General features: G+C 41.7%; 1 protein-coding gene across 2 annotated transcripts; it reads left to right on the forward strand.

The window, feature by feature from the left end:
• Positions 1 to 8,044: 8,044 nt before the first annotated feature.
• Positions 8,045 to 15,236, forward strand: arglu1a (arginine and glutamate rich 1a). 2 transcript variants are annotated; one of them, XM_041865786.2, is made up of 4 exons: positions 8,045 to 8,618; positions 10,424 to 10,688; positions 13,083 to 13,166; positions 13,720 to 15,236. In XM_041865786.2, exons 1-4 carry the CDS (start codon positions 8,287 to 8,289, stop codon positions 13,882 to 13,884), a joined length of 846 nt encoding a protein of 281 aa, XP_041721720.1. In that variant the 5' UTR covers positions 8,045 to 8,286; the 3' UTR covers positions 13,885 to 15,236. The 2 variants fall into 2 exon arrangements, with proteins under 2 accessions (XP_041721720.1, XP_041721729.1); XM_041865795.2 differs by having other exon boundaries at positions 8,046 to 8,618; positions 10,463 to 10,688.
• Positions 15,237 to 19,305: the final 4,069 nt, after the last annotated feature.

Below are 19,305 nucleotides of genomic sequence, written 5' to 3' on the forward strand. Positions count from 1 at the left end.
CTCTTGGCATTCTCTCAACCAGCTTCACCTGGAATGCTTTTCCAACAGTCTTGAAGAAGTTCCCACCTATGCTGAGCACTTGTTGGCTGCTTTTCCTTCACACTGCGGTCCGACTGATCCCAAACCATCTCAATTGGGTTGAGGTCAGGGGATTGTGGAGAACAGGTCATCTGATGCAGCACTCCATCACTCTCCTTCTTGGTCAAATAGCCCTTACACAGCCTGGAGGTGTGTTGGGTCATTGTCCTGTTGAAAAACAAATGATAGTCCCACTAAGCCCAAACCAGATGGGATGGCGTATCGCTGTAGAATACTGTGGTAGCCATGCATGTTAAGTGTGCCTTGAATTCTAAATAAATCACAGACAGTGTCACCAGCAAAGCACCCCCACACCATAACACCTCCTCCTCCTCCTCCATGCTTTACGGTGGGAACTACACATGCGGAGATCATCCGTTCACCCACACCGCGTCTCATAAAGACACGGCGGTTGGAACCAAAAATCTCACATTTGGATTTCCAACGGTCTAATGTCCATTGCTCGTGTTTCTTGGCCCAAGCAGGTCTCTTCTTCTTATTGGTGTCCTTTAGTAGTGGTTTCTTGGCAGCAATTAAACCATGAAGGCCTGATTCACACAGTGCCATCTGAACAGTTGATGTTGAGATGTGTCTGTTACATGAACTCTGTGAAGCATTTATTTGGGCTGCAATTTCTGAGGCTGGTAACTCTAATGAACTTATCCTCTGCAGCAGAGGTCACTCTTGGTCTTCCATTCCTGTGATGGTCCTCATGAGAGCCAGTTTCATCATAGTGCTTGATGGTTTTTGCGACTGCACTTGAAGAAACTTTCAAAGTTCTTGAAATGTTCCGTATTGGCTGACCTTCATGTCTTAAAGTAATGATGGACTGTCGTTTTCTCTTTGCTTATTTGAGCTGTTCTTGCCATAATATGGACTTGGTCTTTTACCAAATAGGGCTATCTTCTGTATACCCCCTACCTTGTCACAACACAACTGATTGGCTAAAAAGCATTAAGAAGGAAAGAAATTCCACAAATTAACTTTTAAGAAGGCACACCTGTTAATTGAAATGCATTCCAGGTGACTACCTCATGAAACTGGTTGAGAGAATGCCAAGAGTGTGCAAAGCTGTCATGACAGCAAAGGGTGGCTATTTGAAGAATATAAAATATAAAATATATTTTGATTTGTTTAACACTTTTTTGGTTAATACATGACTCAATATGTGTTATTTCATAGTTTTGATGTCTTCACTATTATTCAACAATGTAGAAAATAGTCAAAATAAAGAAAAACCCTGGAATGAGTAGGTGTGTCCAAACTTTTGCAACAAGCAACTTTGTTGTCTTTCTGATACAATGTAACATTCATCCGATTCAAAATGGTGAGTGATCAGCATTCTGGCTCCATTCATGTAAAAGAACTGCATCATTTGGTTCCCAAACGGCTCTTAATTCAAAATGCTTGAAAATCAACCTATAACCATTAAAATGGCAAATCTCTAGTAATGTAAAGCCAAAACAGTAGGCTACCATCAGATCTTCATATGCAAGTTCAAAATAAATGTTTACCTGTCCAAATTTACGCACTCCAAAAATGAGTGTGCACCAGAATGATGTGCTCCCCCCACTATCTATTGTTTCTGCAGTGATGATTCACCATCTTCAGAGAATGATTTTTTAATTTATAGATTAGTTAGTTGACAATGTCACGAAAACGATGCGCACGCTTCAATGAGGCAGAAGTCTGTGAGTTGTTGTGATTCCAGATGGCCATATAGCTACCAACAATGACAAGAAACTACACGTTGGGAATCGTAAGTGACTCGTTTCAGCTAGTTTCATCTTGTTCTTGATACCATGTTTGTTTTGAGTGGTTTTTACTGACTTCATGTCAATGCTAATATGGCAAGAATTGTTGTGTTTATGTTTCAATAAACATTGGAGATTAAATATAGTTTACATGTTGTCAACAATTTAAGCCAACCCCGTCTGTTTTGCCCCATAGTTGCACACGCGTCGGTTTTGTTGCTAAACAACCAACCCGTCTATATGCAGATAATCGTTGTTTGAAGCTCAAAAAGCAGTAGTAGCAGTATGCAAATCAGTGAGCCATCGATGCGATTCAGTTCCCAACGTTCACCAAAAGAGCTCAAAAAGAGCTGGTCGCGAATGAACTTTCACTAAAAAGGAAGGCTTATTTCAGCCTGGAGGTTCTGTCACAGCTGGTTTTCTGTTCTACAATTAATTGCCCTATCTTAGGCCTGCTACCTCCCGTCACTGATGGTAGGCTTGCTATTCTGTAACACCTGATTGTATATTCATGTTATATCAAGGATTTCAATATAGGCTACATCTACTCACGGTTATGGCTAGATGGAGTACAGCTGGACAGAAGTTACTTCACGTAGCAGGTTAGGAGAGCTTATGCAGCCGGTTATGATAATTAACGTAGCAGGTTAGGAGAATTAGGACGTTTTTTTTGTCCTGCCTGGACCTTCTTTCTTTTCTTGGTCTTTTTTTTGTGCAGTCCGGACCGGCCTTGATTTTTGGTCCAGTCCGGACCAAATCTGAACCAAACATAGATGTCTGTTTGGTTCAGATTTGGTCCGGTCCGGACCGGCGTATATTTGGCCCAAACATAAACGCCTATAATTGGTTCAGATTTGGTCCGGTCCGGGCCAGCCTTGATTTGGCCCAAACATAGATGTCTGTAATTGTTTCAGATTTGGTCAGACCAAATCTGAACCAGTCATAGACATCTATGTTTCACAAGTTTGGACAGTACAGTACAGTAGACTACAGTAAAGAAAAGTAAAGTATAGTGGACTGTATTCTACCCTACCTTACTCTAATGCACTCTACTGAACAAAACTGTACTGTACCCTACTTTTCTTTACTGTACTGTGTACTGTACTGTAATGTACTCTGCTCTACTGAATTAAACTGCGCTGTACTCTACTGTACTCTACTCTACTGAATTAAACTCTACTGTACCGTACTGTACTCTACTGTGCTCTACTGTACTAAATAGCCGTACTGTAATGTGATGTTCAAACTTGGCTGGACTACATGGAACATAATCGCTGCCAAGTTTTAAAGCTTTTGAAAAAGCTAACATAATTGCATGTGACAGATGGGAGCAATAATACATATTCTGTTGCAATCTTCAGTTGGCTCCTCTTTCCTCTATTATTGTGACATGATGCTTACTTAATTGAGAATGTATGCTCTGTTGAAATTTGTCCATAGAATCAATGACTGAAAAATACATATTTTCAATGTCTGTAAATGACGTATTATTGAAGTCCGGAAAAGGCTTCTTCTAACCTTTCATTCAGCACCTGAAATGCACATATTTTCAACGTCATTTTGCTTACTGGGTTAGGGTTAGTTAAAATGCTAAAATTGGCCCCAAAGCCACTTGAACATATCTAGCCACAACCAGGGCTTCCCTTAGAATAGCCTTCGTTTCCAATAACACGATTCCGCCACCTAGCACCAAAAAATATTCTGCTTGCACCAACATCAAAGACGGTGGATAAATGAAGATATCCCATAAAGGCTGTTTACCATTGGGGGAAAAAATTTCACAGTTCAGGTCTACTTAAAGCTGCAATATGTCACTTTTTGGGCGACCCGACCAAATTCACATAGAAATGTGTGTTATAGACAGTGGTGGAAAAATTACCCAATTGTCATACTTGAGTCAAAGTATAGATACCTTAATAGAAAGTTACTAGAGTAAAAGTGAAAGTCATCCAGTAAAATACTACTTGAGTAAAAGTCTAAAAGTATTTGGTTTAAAATATACTTAAGTATCAAAAGTAAATGTAATTGCTAAAATATACTTAAGTATCAAAAGTTAAAGCAAAAGTATAAATCATTTCAAATTCCTTAAATTATGCAAACCAGATGGCACCCTTTTCTTGTTTTTAAAATGTATGGATAGCCAGGGGCACACTCCAACACTTAGACATTATTTACAAAAGATGCATTTGTGTTTAGTGAGTCCGCCAGATCAGAGGCAGTAGGGATGACCACTTGTTCTCTTGATAAGTGCGTGAATTACACAATTTTCCTGTCCTGCTAAGCATTCAAAATGTAACGAGTACTTTGGGTTGTCAGGGAAAATGTATGGAGTAAAAAGTACAATATTTTCATTAGGAATGTAGTGAAGTAAAAGTAAAAGTTGTAAAAAATATAAATAGTAAAGTAAAGTACAGATACCCCAAAAAACTACTTAAGTAGTACTTTAAAGTACTTTTACTTAAGGACTTTACACCACTGGTTATAGATCTGTCACTCTCATTGAAAGCAAGTCTAAGAAGCGGTAGATCTGTTCTATTTGTGCTATTTCTATGCTTTACCTTCTCAAGTTTCGTTTTTGCGTCTTTTAATTTCAGTTTTGTACACCAGCTTCAAACAGCTAAAAATACAATATTTTTTATAATGGAAAATATATTTCACAGTGGTTTAGATGGTACAATGATTTTCTACACTATGCTTGCTTGTTTTGTCACATAAACTGAAATTTGGCGAACTATTAGAATTTTATCAACCTGGAAATGGCAAAGCGATTTCTGCATAGGGCATCTTTAAGGGGTGGCTCTCCCATAGGCACCAATGTGATAGCAGCTGGGTCTGGTCTACTTAGTTCATTGACTGTATATGAACCTGAAAAAGGGAGCCTATGAAATGTCTCGCTTTCTCTTCTGTCTCTTACCGTCATCCTTCCTGTTTGAATCTGCCATGTTGTCTGTGCATTCAGTTCGGTTAAAGGTTTGCTACGTTGTGTAACGGCTTGTACTGAATGATGACATGCTTCCCCAAAATGTTCTTCAACGTTCTTGAACAGACTTTGGTCGCGTTCCACTTCTCAGATGTTGCATGCATCAACCAATGGTTGTGTGCCACGTCATCGACCATGTCATCGACTGACAGATTGCTATAACATATGATGTGGTTAGCTGATACTTAAAATACCTATCCAGACTTTGTAAGATTTGGCATGTGTCAGCAACACCTGGGCAGAAGAACGCGCCCTTTTAGGTACGTTTGCTCCGTTTGGTGGATGTGGCCGGTGGGGTATGAAGCAATGAGTGACTTATTTAATGTGCAGCACTGCATTTTGACCCCACAACCCAACCTCTCCCCGTTTTTCAACTAGTCGTTCAGAACAGCACCGTTTCAGTTTAATTTAACGTTGCGTTACGTTTTTTTGTATTGAACACAGCCCTGGTTAGAGATCACGTGGAAAAATTCCAATTTGATTTGGGGGATCATCAGATCAGGTGACCTCCATCAGGAGTTCACTGGCAAATTCAGTGGGATGATGATTTGGTTAGGTCTGACCCAATGATTTGTATATACAGTGATGGAAAAAAGTATTTGATCCCCTGCTGATTTTGTACGTTTGCCCACTGACAAAGAAATGATCAGTCTATAATTTTAATGGTAGGTTTATTTGAACAGTGAGAGACAGAATAACAACAGAAAAAACCAGAAAAACGCATGTCAAAAATGTTATAAATTGATTTGCATTTTAATGAGGGAAATAAGTATTTGACCCCCTCTCAATCAGAAAGATTTCTGGCTCCCAGGTGTCTTTTATACAGGTAAAGAGCTGAGATTATTAGCACACTCTTAACGGGAGTGCTCCTAATCTCAGTTTGTTACCTGTATAAAAGACACCTGTCCACAGAAGCAATCAATCAATCAGATTCCAAACTCTCCACCATGGACAAGACCAAAGAGCTCTCCAAGGATGTCAGGGACAAGAATGTAGACCTACACAAGGCTGGAATGGGCTACAAGACCATCGCCAAGCAGCTTGGTGAGAAGGTGACAACAGTTGGTGCGATTATTCGCAAATGGAAGAAACACAAAATAACTGTCAATCTCCCTTGGCCTGGGGCTCCATGCAAGATCTCACCTCGTGGAGTTGCAATGATCATGAGAACGGTGAGGAATCAGCGCAGAACTACACAGGAGGATCTTGTCAATGATCTCAAGGTAGCTGGGACCATAGTCACCAAGAAAACAATTGGTAATACACTACGCTGTGAAGGACTGAAATCCTGCAGCGCCCGCAAGGTCCCCCTGCTCAAGAAAGCACATATACAGGCCCGTCTGAAGTTTGCCAATGAACATCTGAATGATTCAGAGGAGAACTGGGTGGAAGTGTTGTGGGCAGATTAGACCAAAATCGAGCTCTTTGGCATCAACTCAACTCGCCGTGTTTGGAGGAGGAGGAATGCTGCCTATGACCTCAAGAACACCATCTCCACCGTCAAACATGGAGGTGGAAACGTTAGGCTTTGGGGGTGTTTTTCTGCTAAGGGGACAGGACAACTTCACCGCATCAAAGGGACGATGGACGGGGCCATGTACCATCAAATCTTGGGTGAGAACCTCCTTCCCTCAGCCAGGGCATTGAAAATGGGTCATGGATGGGTTTTCCAGCATGACAATGACCCAAAACACACGGCCAAGGCAACAAAGGAGTGGCTCAAGAAGAAGCACATTAAGGTCCTGGAGTGGCCTAGCCAGTCTCCAGACCTTAATCCCATAGAAAATCTGTGGAGGGAGCTGAAGGTTCGAGTTGCCAAACTTCAGCCTCGAAACCTTAATGACTTGGAGAAGATCTGCAAAGAGGAGTGGAACAAAATCCCTCCTGAGATGTGTGCAAACCTGGTGGCCAACTACAAGAAACGTCTGACCTCTGTGATTGCCAACAAGGGTTTTGCCACCAAGTACTAAGTCATGTTTTGCAGAGGGGTCAAATACTTATTTCCCTCATTAAAATGCAAATCAATTCATAACGTTTTTGACATGCGTTTTTCTGGATTTTTTTGTTGTTATTCTGTCTCTCACTGTTCAAATAAACCTACCATTAAAATGATAGACTGATCATGTCTTTGTCAGTTGGCAAACGTACAAAATCATCAGGGGATCAAATACTTTTTTCCCTCACTGTACACTAGATTGCTATTTACGGGGCACTGTGTTTTAGCCACTGTGCCTCCATCTTGGCACTCCCCCACCAGTGTAACAAATATTTTGGAAGCTATAGAAATGCAATTTATTAATGTCTACATTCGTTTTTGCCACATGTATTATATTACAGACACCTTAATGCATACATTTCAGTTATATTCTGTGAGCTAAACATAAAAATGAAAAATATGAAAAATAATAATTGAGATGACTAATGTTACTGTCCCCACTAAAACAACAAAAATACTTAAATACATGTAATTTTGGCCATGAAACATTTAATAGACGGGTTAGCTGACATCACGAAAACGATGCTCACGCTTCAATGGGGCAGAAGTTCATGTGTGTAGCAAACAGCAATGACAAGAAGCTGCCATGTGGGGAATCGTAGGTGGCTCGTTTCAACTAGTTTTATCTTATTTTTGATACCATGTCTTGTTTTGAGGTGTTTTGACTGACTATGCTAATATGGTTGAAATTCGCTAGCTAGCTAACCAACAACTGTAATGATAATTGAGAGACAACAAGTGCTCATTGTGCACATTTATGTTTTCAATAAACATTGGAGATGAAATATAGTTTACATGTTGTCAAAAATCTATGCCAACTCAGTTTATTTTGCCCCATAGATGACACACCGGCTTTGTTGCTAAACAACCAACCCTTCTATTGAAATACTATAGAATGCCATTCATTCCTATGGAGGATTGAGCCTACTGGGGAGTGCCAATATGGCCGACCGGTGGCTTCAAAGCATATACTGTAAAAAAATAAAAGTATTTCAATGGCCAATACATAGCATCAGCAATCCAGGGTTTATATACATAATTTATCTGACCGCACTCCTGTCAATTTACCTCCTTGATGTTATCAAACGAGTTTGATTTGATTGATTATTTTGTAAGAATGTTTTGATTATTTATTAACCAAAATTCCATCATGCTGCATATAGCACAGGTGAGGTCAACTCAGCACAGGCGAGGCAGGCACGAGCTCATTCCGAAGATAGTCGAAAGGGGCCGAATACATTGCATTGTGGGAAAAAGGAGCTAGTCGCCATCTTGCTTTAGCGCCGCAAGTTATTAGGGCAGAATAAGAACCACGTTTGAATGAATATTTTTGAGACATACGAGTGTTTTAGCAATACATTTTGAGCAAATATTGCAGGTAGTGAGGTGTAAGAGGAACACCGTGCTATTTATTGTGCTATTTCCAACGATAGAACTAGCTAACTGGGAACGTTCGACTTGAGGAGGTAACGTTAGCCATGGGTCGCTCGAGGAGTCGCAGTTCGTCCCGTTCCAAACACTCCAAAAGCAGCAAGCACAGCAAAAAACGGAGCCGGTCGCGTTCAAGGGACAAGGAGAGGTCCAAGAAGCGATCCAAGTCCCGTGAAGCGAAGAGGAACCGGCGCAGAGAGTCGCGTTCACGTTCCCGGTCAGCCACAGTCTCGACCCGCAGGGAAAGGGAGAGAGCGGTCACACCGCCGGAGAGAATCGACATATTCGGCAGGACGTTGAGCAAGAGAAGCGCCTTGGACGAAAAACAGAGAAAAGAGGAGGAGGAGAAGAAGGTCGAGATGGAAAGACAGAGGAAGATGTGAGTCGTAACTGAATATGTTATCCAATATGCAAGACATGCTAACTAGCTTGCTAATACTCTCATGCTACACATTCGATAGTTAGCTACAATGCTAACAGATCCGTCCATACACTCGGGCATAGGCGTTAGTTAGCAAGCTAGTAAACTGGCTAGCTAACGTTAGCTACGTGTCTTGGGAGAGGAGGCCCAAATCTGTTATGCAATCCTGCAACACTAGTGCCTGCACCATTAGCCAACCAGCTAACTAATTGAGGCACTTGCCTGCAATTCACTTGCCTCTTTAGTCTAATAAAAGGATTTGAAATGTATACATTCCATTATCTTGCATCTAGTAACTATACATTGCCTGTCATGTCTCATGCATCACAATTCAACGATCTAGTGATGATGCGACACAGTGATTTATCTGGCTAACCTACGTGTCCTCAAAAACATTGTCAACAGTATAGATCCTGCCTCCAAGCTGTGGCTTATGTGACCATTATTGCCAAATGGAGTTAATAAAATGTAATTTCATATGTATAACACAGGCCTAATCACTGGTTAAATGAAACAGTTGAAAGGGGAGGGAGGGGCGTCAACTACAGTAAGTTGCTCACCTGTCAAATGAAAAATGTCAGGTATGCCCCTCTGGCTCTCAACCACTGAAGTCCAACCACAGGACTTTCATCTGGCCCCAGCAACACTAAGATTTACTAATGTCAGTCAAAATTAGCATTTTGAGTGAGTGACTTATAATAAGCTACAGTCCAGTCCGGAAATGTAACGATGAACAACCAGACACCTTCATCTCTGTTATATTTGCTTCTCAATAAAATTCCTTCACTTGTCTTGCTGCATTATCCATGCTTGTTGCACATTGCAAACCCCTGAGGTGTCACACAATTTATAGTGCAGTTTGGGGGAAGACTACTTTTGTAGTAGGTGTCTGTGGGTGTACATATTTTCTGCTTCAGCGAGCACCTCGCATAATGCCCACGTCCTGTCTGTTGTTTGTAGGCAGGCAATATTGGTCTGACAGAGAAAGAAAGACTGGGGAAAGCAGCTGTTGTGCACCTTTTGGCCAGTGGCTGATTGACACCGGATACCTACAACACAGTGGTCACCTGGTCTTCTGTGTGGCCTTTTACTGGCTAACCACAGGGCTACTTAACCAGCCACACAATGTCCAATAAAGACATGGACACCAGATAAGCAAAGACCCCGGTTTTAGCTTTCCTGGTTGTTGTGTTTGACTAAACCAAATTAAATCAGAGCAAGGGACAGTGTCGTGTTTTCAGTCGTGCCTGAAGCAATGTGACAACGATCACATCCTTTTGATAGGGCAGCTGAAATGGTTTAAATGCATGCCTTGTGTTCATGTGCACGAACCGACTTCCCTCGGGCATGCCTTTTGGACTGACCCACACCTAGCTTTACCCCCCAGTCTTCTGCTGCTCTGGACACGCTCACTTCCTCCCACGAAAGGGGGGGGGGGGATGTCTTGTCACATCAGGACTCCCTCTTATCTCCTGTTGTCCAGGGCCTCTGTCTGTAGTCAATAGGGCAAATCTGTTTGTCCACACACGTTGCATGTTTAGTACATATTCCATAGTGCCATGTGCTGCAATTCAATCCCAAATCAATGAAACACAAAGTTATAAAAACATTTTATATAAAAAATTGTTGTATAAACCTGATAAGCTTACAAATGCACAACTCCCAGAGGTTGTTTCTGTAGAAATCTGACTTATAGGGTACATTGATTCAACGGTAACTGAATATGCATTGATCTTGTCATGTCACATTTGCTACCATGTCAGCAACCCTCCCCTCTTTCTCTCCCCACCCCTGCCGTGCAGCCGTCAGGTGGAGATAGAGGAGAAGCTGATCGAGGAGGAGACGGCACGTCGCGTGGAGGAGCTGGTGGCCAAGCGGGTGGAGGAGGAGCTGGAGAAACGCAGGGACGAGATAGAGCGGGAGGTGCTGCGGCGTGTGGAGGAGGCCAAGCGCATCATGGAGCGCCAGCTGTTGGAGGAGCTGGAGAGACAGAGGCATGCCGAGCTGCAGGCCCAGAAGGCCAGAGAGGTAACGCTCAGTCGTTGGGAACGCAGTCCCCCCCCCCCTCCTCTACCCCTCCCCACTACTGCCCTCTCTGGCAAGTGGGGACCCCCCCCCGAAATGGTCATGGCACAAGTTTCTACATGGAGGGTGAGAGGGTAGCGCAGTGCTGCCATGGCTGAAGCTCAGTACATGATAGGTGGGATGGGTGATAGAGTTCTGTGAGCTTCAAAAGTTGTACATTGAGCGATAAAAGGGCAAGAGCTCAGTTTTCAAAAGTGGTAGATTGAAAGAGAAATTGATGATATTTGACAGTCAAAGTAAGACACTGGGGGATTCAGGTGAGACTTTTGCCATGGCAGACATGAGAATTTAGACTTCATCCCTTTATTCACTCTCATAAATCTCCCTCCTTCCCCATTCATACATTCCTATTCAGAATTATTCATAACTTTTATTTTAATTATTGTAAATGTCTCATTTTTACATCTCTAATAAAGAGCTCTTTTCAAATTGACATTCCATTATCAGTCACTTTCTCTGTTTGTGTCCAACATTCAGTGCACATTTTTATTGCCCCAGGTAGGCAGCGAGCACAGGTTTACCCAACCACAACCCACCCAGAAACAAATGGGGATGAGAAGCTTTGGCTTATTAGTGACAAATCAGTCCCTTTTAGCCCAATTGCTTTTTTCTATTTCTTGTTCTAGCAGCTAGTGTGGACTGTAGTCTTCTTGAGGCCATTCACTTTGCTGAGTAGACTAGATGCTGAAGCTGGGCCTAGGCGGAAGCCCCCACCCCCTCTTCTCTCTCCAGGCTTCATTAATGAGGGCCGTGGTTTGTACAGTCATAATGTTATGTGAATGAGAGGAGCAGCCAATGCCCAGCGACCCTGACTCAAACAGGGATCGGCCAGTGGCTCGGTACTAATCGGGTGAGAAATGTGGCCCCAGCGCGCTTCGCTGAGCTCTCCCTCCCCCATCTCTCCTATTCAGATTCCCTCTCCCCTACACATCCTAGACAGACTTTTTGGGGAGGAGGGAGGGTAAGAATTACTTAGACACTAGGGAGGCCGCTTTCTGTTTTGAATGAATTTTGTTTTAATAGGCTACAATTACATACACAATTTAGTTTAGTGTGTCCTATAAAGTTGATATTATCAATCTCCCCGCTCCTAATAATCCTTGTTTTGAAAAGCTCCCATTAGAAGGCATCCGCTCTGGAATACATAACAATGACGGACCTCCATTTCCAGTTTCCTGTTTGCAAGGTCAACAATCTCTGGTCTATCCCTGTCTGTTAACCCTCTTCTTTTTATTTAATATTCCTTTTTTGTGTTGAAACTAACTCGTTTTAAAGAGAGAGAAAAACAAATGTACTCTTTGTGACGTCCTCATGAATTGCTTCTCCTTAGGGTTGTTTTTATTTTTGTTCATGATTTGATTTTGGACACAACTTGTGTTAACACCACCTTCTTTAACACCATTTGACCTGAACTGGCCTGCAGACAGCTCCCAGCTCACTCATGTACTGTACTGTGTTCAGCCCTCCTCCTCCACACTGTTCTGCTCCACTGTACTGTACACCACTGTACTCTGCTGCTGCATTATGTTGTCTCGATGTGAACTGAGCTGAGAGCGGCTTTAAAGAGTCACTGCAAGCTGGGCGGCAGGCTAGCAGTACAGAGATCAGTTTTAAAGAGGAAGGCCACAGGCGGGCCGGGCGTGTTTGGCGTATGGCAGCCCCCCCTCCCCAGGAGCGCTTCTGTCTCTCTGCAGGGGACACAGTCTGGACGAGACAGTAAATATTCAACCGTTTAATGCCGAATGCTTTCACCAGTTGTGTAGATACACAGGCAAGGAAAATGCGTAGGTATACGTACATTGGTGAGCCAAAACTATTCACTCCTTTTTTGTATCCTTTTTCTCTTTTATTATTGATGATGATGATGATAAGAAAAAGAGGCAAATAGATTTTTTAGAATGTTTGTCTTTTTCTATCTGTTTTTCTATCTATTATATGAGTGTGCCGAGTGGGTTTCCCTTTTAATGTCTTATTGATTCAGTGAAGGCTAAAGGTGTGATTGAGTGATTCCTATATGGGAGGGTATTGTCACGAATAGCGGGAGAAAAAAAGGGGGGTTATTTTTCCCTTTTGATATATTTTGTTCTCCTGTGTTCTAAAAGCATTCCGGTTGATTGCGTGAAAGAATGGGAAAGAGTGGTTATGATGTGCGAGGGAGAGCCTGCGCAGACTCCTTTGTGGTTGGATGAAGACAAGTGAGTGTGCCAATGTGTGTGTATGTTAAGAGAGGTCAATGATGTGTAAGTGTGTGTATGTTTGGGAGTGCGTGTGTGTGCAGGGATGCTGTGCGGCCGTAGCCTGTGCGTGCGCTAACATGCCATCGTGTCACCCCTTTAGGAGGAAGAAACATCCAAACGGGAGGAGCTGGAGAAAATCCTGGAGGAGAATAACCGCAAGATTGCCGACGCTCAGGCCAAGCTGGTATGTCTGCTTCTCCTCTGTTCTGTACAAAGATAAATATATTTAGCTACTTTCCCAAACCCCAAATGCAAACGGGGCAATTCTACGATGAAATGTGGTTGTGTTGATATTGAAATATGTGGTCGTCGTAGATTTCATGCAAAAGTGGTGTTGGCATTTTTGTTTTGAAATTGAGGTGATTGACGTACATTTCCAGGGTTACTATGAGAAACACAACTCAAGTACAACATAGTATTGCATGCTGGCATAGGCTTTGTATTGATGGTTATCAGTAGCCTTAACAATCATTGTTTTTCCCTTGCCTGTTTATATTCTGCCTGGCACTTAACTAATTTGTAAGATTTATTTGATTTGGACACGACATGGACACGCCAAGATTGTAGTAAACAAGGCAAAAAGCAACACACAAAAAAACTAACAGATTATAGTAATATCTCAAGGCTAATATCAAACAGTTTATCAAAGTAACAGCAAACAGTTTGTGGCATTTTGGCACTGCAGGATCTCTCTAGCCTAAACTGACCCCGTTGTTCTGTGTGTGTCTCTCCACCAGGCCGAGGAGCAGTTGCGTATCGTAGAGGAGCAGAGAAAGATTCATGAGGAGAGGATGAAGCTGGATCAGGATCGCCAGCGGCAGCAGAAGGAGGAGCAGAAAATGATCCTGGGCAAGGGAAAGTCCCGGCCCAAGCTCTCCTTCTCCCTCAAGGCCACCGAATGATCCTCTCATCCCTCCTCTCTTGCACTCCTCCATCCCCCCAGCGCTCTCCTCCTCCTCCTCTCTGGAACGTTCGCTGTGTGTTTAAGTGTGGAAGGCTGAACGAAGGGCAGCCCACGGCGCTGGAAGAGGCATGGCTCCTCTCCTGTCATTCACCGCCCTGCTTTACAGACCTTTCCCAACCAAGCCTTGGAGGGAGGGAGGCCCGCACACCGTCAAACACCTGACTGTTTTGCTCCCTGACCTCCCCCTTCCTCGCCCCCTCCCCCCAGTGACTATTGTTTGCTATTTTGGGGGGTTTTATTTCCATTTTTAAGGATTTGAACTGTCGTATAGAAAGCTGTCACTACTTGGTCCTCACCTTACTTAGGTCGTACTTTGAACAGTAAGCAAGCTAGGATAGAAACTCATAACGTGTGTGTGTGTCCAGTTGAAGCTCATTACAATATTGTGGGCGGTTTGGGAGTTGGCCTGGGTTTTCCTGTGCCATGTGTGTCTAACGTAGAAAGCTGACGAGGCAGGGGTAGCATACGCAGTAAAGCACACAGTCACCTCCACTTTAGCTGACAGAATTGTCTTCCACCTCCCTACACCTCACATCTGCTCTGATGATTGATCCTCACGTTTTTACGACGTTTCTACAATGTTTTGCTCCTCGATAGATTAGCATCAAATAGAACAACCTAGCATGTGAACAAAGATGCACTGCTGCACAGGTGAACCGAGGCCAATTCCCAAACTGCCCATAGAGCCGCTCCGGGGTTGGAACAGGATATGATGCTTCTCATCCATGGTCAGGAGGGGGGAGTGGAGGGTGGCAGACGTTTCCTGTATGATGTAATATTAGAATCGCTGTGATTTGGTGTCCTACTCCTGTGAGATAAATGTATGAAATGAATCCACACAACAACAACAAAAGACAAAGCGACAGGGATTTATAATCTTGCATCATTTTACTGAACTCTTACTGTGCAATCGCCGAGTGAATTGTGCTCTCAAGTAAAGTAGACGGTCGACCAGTGCACCTCTGTTCCTTCGTTTTGGTGTAGTATATTAACCTCGCCCTAAAAGGGTCCCCTTCAAATGACTATTGGTTCGTAAAGGATGTCCAAGTCCAGGTAAGATTGACTAGCTACATGTTGAGGTCTGACCAGGTGTATGTGCATGTTTGGACTTGTGTGTGGGTGTGTGTGTGTGGCGCTGTTTGTGTGTGTGACGGTATGTCTGACTGGCTGATCTCTGGTAGGTTTAAGGGGCTTCTTGAGTAAGTGAAACTTGTCTTGTGGTAATTTCCTGATGTGTTAATTGGAACTGAACAATTCACCAATAAATCCATTGAATGCGTACAACTCTGATTGTGGTTTTCAGTCTATGGTTATTTCAGAATTGCTGAGTTTACACATGCAGCCCAATTCTGATCTTTTGTCCAATTATTGGCAAAATATCTGATTGGTAAAAAATGTAGGTGCAGAAGATGCAGCCAATGTATCACTTTTTGCTAATGGATTTCCTTACATGATCCAACACACACTTTCCAGGGGATTTTACCTTTGAGCAGGATTACAGTTTGTAACCCCTTTTTAGAGTTAAACCTGTTTACCTCTCAGTAATGTATATGATAACATTTATATTTACTTGTCAAAGAATAACAGGTATTGTTAATTAAAATTAATGGTTTAGATATTTTTGAGAGGAGGATTGCGATTTGCACTGCATTTTAAAAATACATTAGTTTGTATTTGGACAATTAGTTGCTATTTGCAGTCATGTAAATTGAGGTTCATGATTGGCTAATTTAATTGAACATCGACTTCTCAGCTCTTCTGTGGGCCCATGGTAATTATTGTTCCTCACACCTTTGAATGCATGCGTAATTTCCGCGTGGCTTGGATAATTTGATTTGATCCCTTTTAATGGCAAGGCTGTCCGGTCAAAATGCATACAGTAATGAAAGTATTGGCAAAATCTTGAAGCTGTCAGCAAGTTATTACACAATATAGTAGCAAAATCAATTATCTGTCAGTGACTCCTACGTTCTCTGTGGGTCCTATTTATCAATGTCAAGTCAACAATGTGCTTGTAATTACTCAGGTGACTTCTTTGGAAGAAGGGACCTGACGGGAGTGTCGGAGTCACTGAACTTCCAGGTGCATTACAGGACCTCTTGCCCCAAGATTCAACTGACATATTTGACATTACAAACCTTGGACGTGAACGCGACCGTCCATGCGTGAGTAACCACCATCATACCCTCGCTGGAACCTCGACTATATAGCCATCCAGGGTAAAAAGTGACAGTGATGATCTCTCTATCGCACACGCACACAGAAACTAAGTGCCAAAACAAATATGACACTATTGTAACACAACTGAACGTGCCCATCATCGCTGAAACGAAGCATTAGGTCCGGGGAAACTTTGGGAAATAATAGAGTAGGCTATAGGTCACTTTTCACTGGCAAGTGTGCTTTCAGCGACAGGGTGCATAGGGAGTTCAGCAGGACTCCGTTTGATCACGATAAAGGCTCAGCGTGGACCTGCGATGTTCTCCGTTTTAAGTTGGTAACACTAAGGAGCAACTGAATAAACAAAGGTACGGCCCATGAGAACTCAGTCCCGCTGGTTAGAGGGCCTTTCAAGTGAGAAAATATGGAGCATATAGCCACATCAAGTCTATTCGTTTTTTGTTTAATACGTAGGCTATGTAATCAAATGGGCTCCCGGACTATTGACATTTACATTTGTTTTTACAATGCTGCTACCCACTGTCTATTATCTATGTATAGTCACTTTACCCCTACCTACATGTACAAATTACCTCGACTAACCTGTACCCCCGCACATGGACTCAGTACCGGTATCCCCAGTATATAGCCTCGTTATTGTTATTTTATTGTTACTTTAAAAAAAAAATGTATGTAGTTTATTTGGTAAATATTTCCTTAACTCTTTCTTGAACTGCGTTGTTGGTTAAGGGCTTGTAATTAAGCATTTCACGGTAAGGTCTACACATGTTGTATTCGGCGCATGTGACAAATACAGTTTGATTTGATTTGATGTAAAGATAAAAGCAACACACACTTTTTAATTGGTAGTCTATTTTCTGCCCAAATATTTTTGCCAAACAGGTTTTCCAGCAATTTACAGACAGATACCCACAGTGATAGCCTCACATGAAATTCAGTTTAAGCCACTATATATAGTTTTAGAGAAAGATATTTTACAATGTCACACACTTATTTATATTAATGTTAGTGCTCTTTTAACAACGCAATGCTTTAGGCCTATTGTTTTGTTTTTATTGACTTTTCATAGCCTAGTACTGCAATTCAAGGCTAATTACAGATGGAAAGTTTGAACGTTTTCAAAGGCCTATACGTCCTTGATTAGAGACTTATTCTAGCTAAACTACATATGATAATAATCCTAATCTGGTGTTTTAATGTAAACCTTTTTGATATTGTAAGGAGGCATAAATCCTGGCAACAGATGCATTATTATTATTATTAGGCCTATGCAATATGGCCTTTCACCTGAGGCCTATTTCACAATGGACAAATTCAATTATTATAGGCTTCACAAAACTCTCAAATTTCTCTTACAATTCGTTTTCCTTGAAGCTGAATGTGCTATAAAAGTGTAAGGCAGTATTCAGATTCTCAGCCAATGTGTTGAAGAGAGGTTGTGTGTATTTCCCAATCCCTTGCTAGACTTTCTGACTGAAAAGAGTAGAGCAGTCATTACCGATCGTTCACGGCTTATTTTAGCAAGGTAAGGGGGTATTTTTAAGACTGAGGAACTCACCGCTTCCTCTCTTCTCCCGAAGGCAGGATATTATCTGGACTCATGACACTATTTCAGGACACTCTTCCTATTGTGTATTCAGGGAAGGTAAAATGGCTAAGCGTCTTATATAGGCTGTACTTTTTATTTGATGACTTTACAAGAAACGTTAGGCCCATACAATTAAGAAACAATGAATTTATTTTAGTGTAACATTAGCACTTTATGCTGGCATCCGTTTCTTTATTACATTAACATGTTTATCTCGATCTTTTGTTATTCCTCCTTAACCGTTCATTCATCTTTCATTTGAATGTAGCCTATCTAATGCTCTTAATTTTCGCCAATAAACATCAACTCGACGGCGGGCATTCTAACTGTGTAGCCTGGCGGGTAAGGTTGTCACAGTCACACTGCGGTGTGTTGATTCCATTCAAGAGGATCGGAACCCGGCCGCCGCATTCCACCCTGACCCCCAATTATCTATCTAGTGCGACTTCACCACGTTGATTATCAGCTAAACAAACAGTGCAATAAGCAATTGTAGCCTTAAATACACCACTGATTAAATTAAACTGTTCAAAAGTGTCAACTTCACACGTTTGGACTGATACATCTAGGCCTAATTTAGTTTGGAAAGGTGTGTGGGTTGCAATGACTCATCAAATCAGCGTCCATTAAACTAAATGACAGGCTACCTTGAGCTGTCTCAATTTACCGGGTTAGTCTACAAAGTACATTTTAGGTTACATTAGGTGAGTCTCATAAAAAATAAATGTGTTCTATAGGCCTATTATCTACATATCACATTGTTGTGGACTGGTGGTGGTAAACTTGAAATAACATAATAATAATTATTATTATAATAGCCTAATTATAATAATTATAATAAAATAAAGAATTGCAGTTGGAAATAAATCAAACACTGAAACCATAAGACAAAGATTTGTGTTTTATAATAGCCATCTTTGTTGATGATAAATTAATAAAGATTTAGAATCACTCTTCAAATAACTTATTGGTAAAGGTTAATCAAACATTTGCATAAAAACATCATGAAATAAATATTCGATGGTTCAAAACTTTGACTCACCCTTCTTCATTCGCGCATCCGCTAGTGTGCGCTGTTGCCTTTTGGAAAAACTTGGCTTCTATGCGATGTCGTGTGAGGCGCACAATGTGGATCCTAATATGGGACATTTTAGATATAATCTGATGTACATTATGATACATTTTCACATTAGGAATATTTCTATTTGACAAAAGCACATGTAGAAAATAGTCGTGCATGTTGTGTCGACTTTCTGGGGGGGCATTTTTATAATAATGTAGGAATTTCATAAAGTGTTCCGATAATTTCATAAAGTGTTCCGATGTGAGAGGTTGGCTATTACAGATAATGATCCAATTCTCATTTCCCCTGGTAATTTTACCACTTCACCTATAGTATGATAAAGGTTAGACCTATACTTCATGTTGCCTAAAGTGATGTTCTCAGTGTACTGTATAAGTGTCATGCATAACCTATTGCACTTTACATGTTTTTTTTTCTTCTATTGCACTTTATTTTAAAGACCGTTTTTTAGATAAAATATCTATCTTGGTCAATGCACTAGGCCTATTGATACAATATAACGTGAT

Source organism: Coregonus clupeaformis, chromosome 4 (assembly GCF_020615455.1).
Source record: "Coregonus clupeaformis isolate EN_2021a chromosome 4, ASM2061545v1, whole genome shotgun sequence".
Classification (NCBI taxonomy): domain Eukaryota; kingdom Metazoa; phylum Chordata; class Actinopteri; order Salmoniformes; family Salmonidae; genus Coregonus; species Coregonus clupeaformis.

What these genes read in the sequence shown, in the direction of transcription:
- arglu1a (XM_041865786.2), top strand. Translation starts at nt 8,287, where the DNA reads ATGGGTCGCTCGAGGAGTCGCAGTTCGTCCCGTTCCAAACACTCCAAA. An exon ending in ATGGAAAGACAGAGGAAGAT is followed by an intron (nt 8,619 to 10,423) that starts GTGAGTCGTAAC and finishes CTACCATGTCAG; the next exon opens with CAACCCTCCCCTCTTTCTCT. An exon ending in CCGACGCTCAGGCCAAGCTG is followed by an intron (nt 13,167 to 13,719) that starts GTATGTCTGCTT and finishes TCTCTCCACCAG; the next exon opens with GCCGAGGAGCAGTTGCGTAT.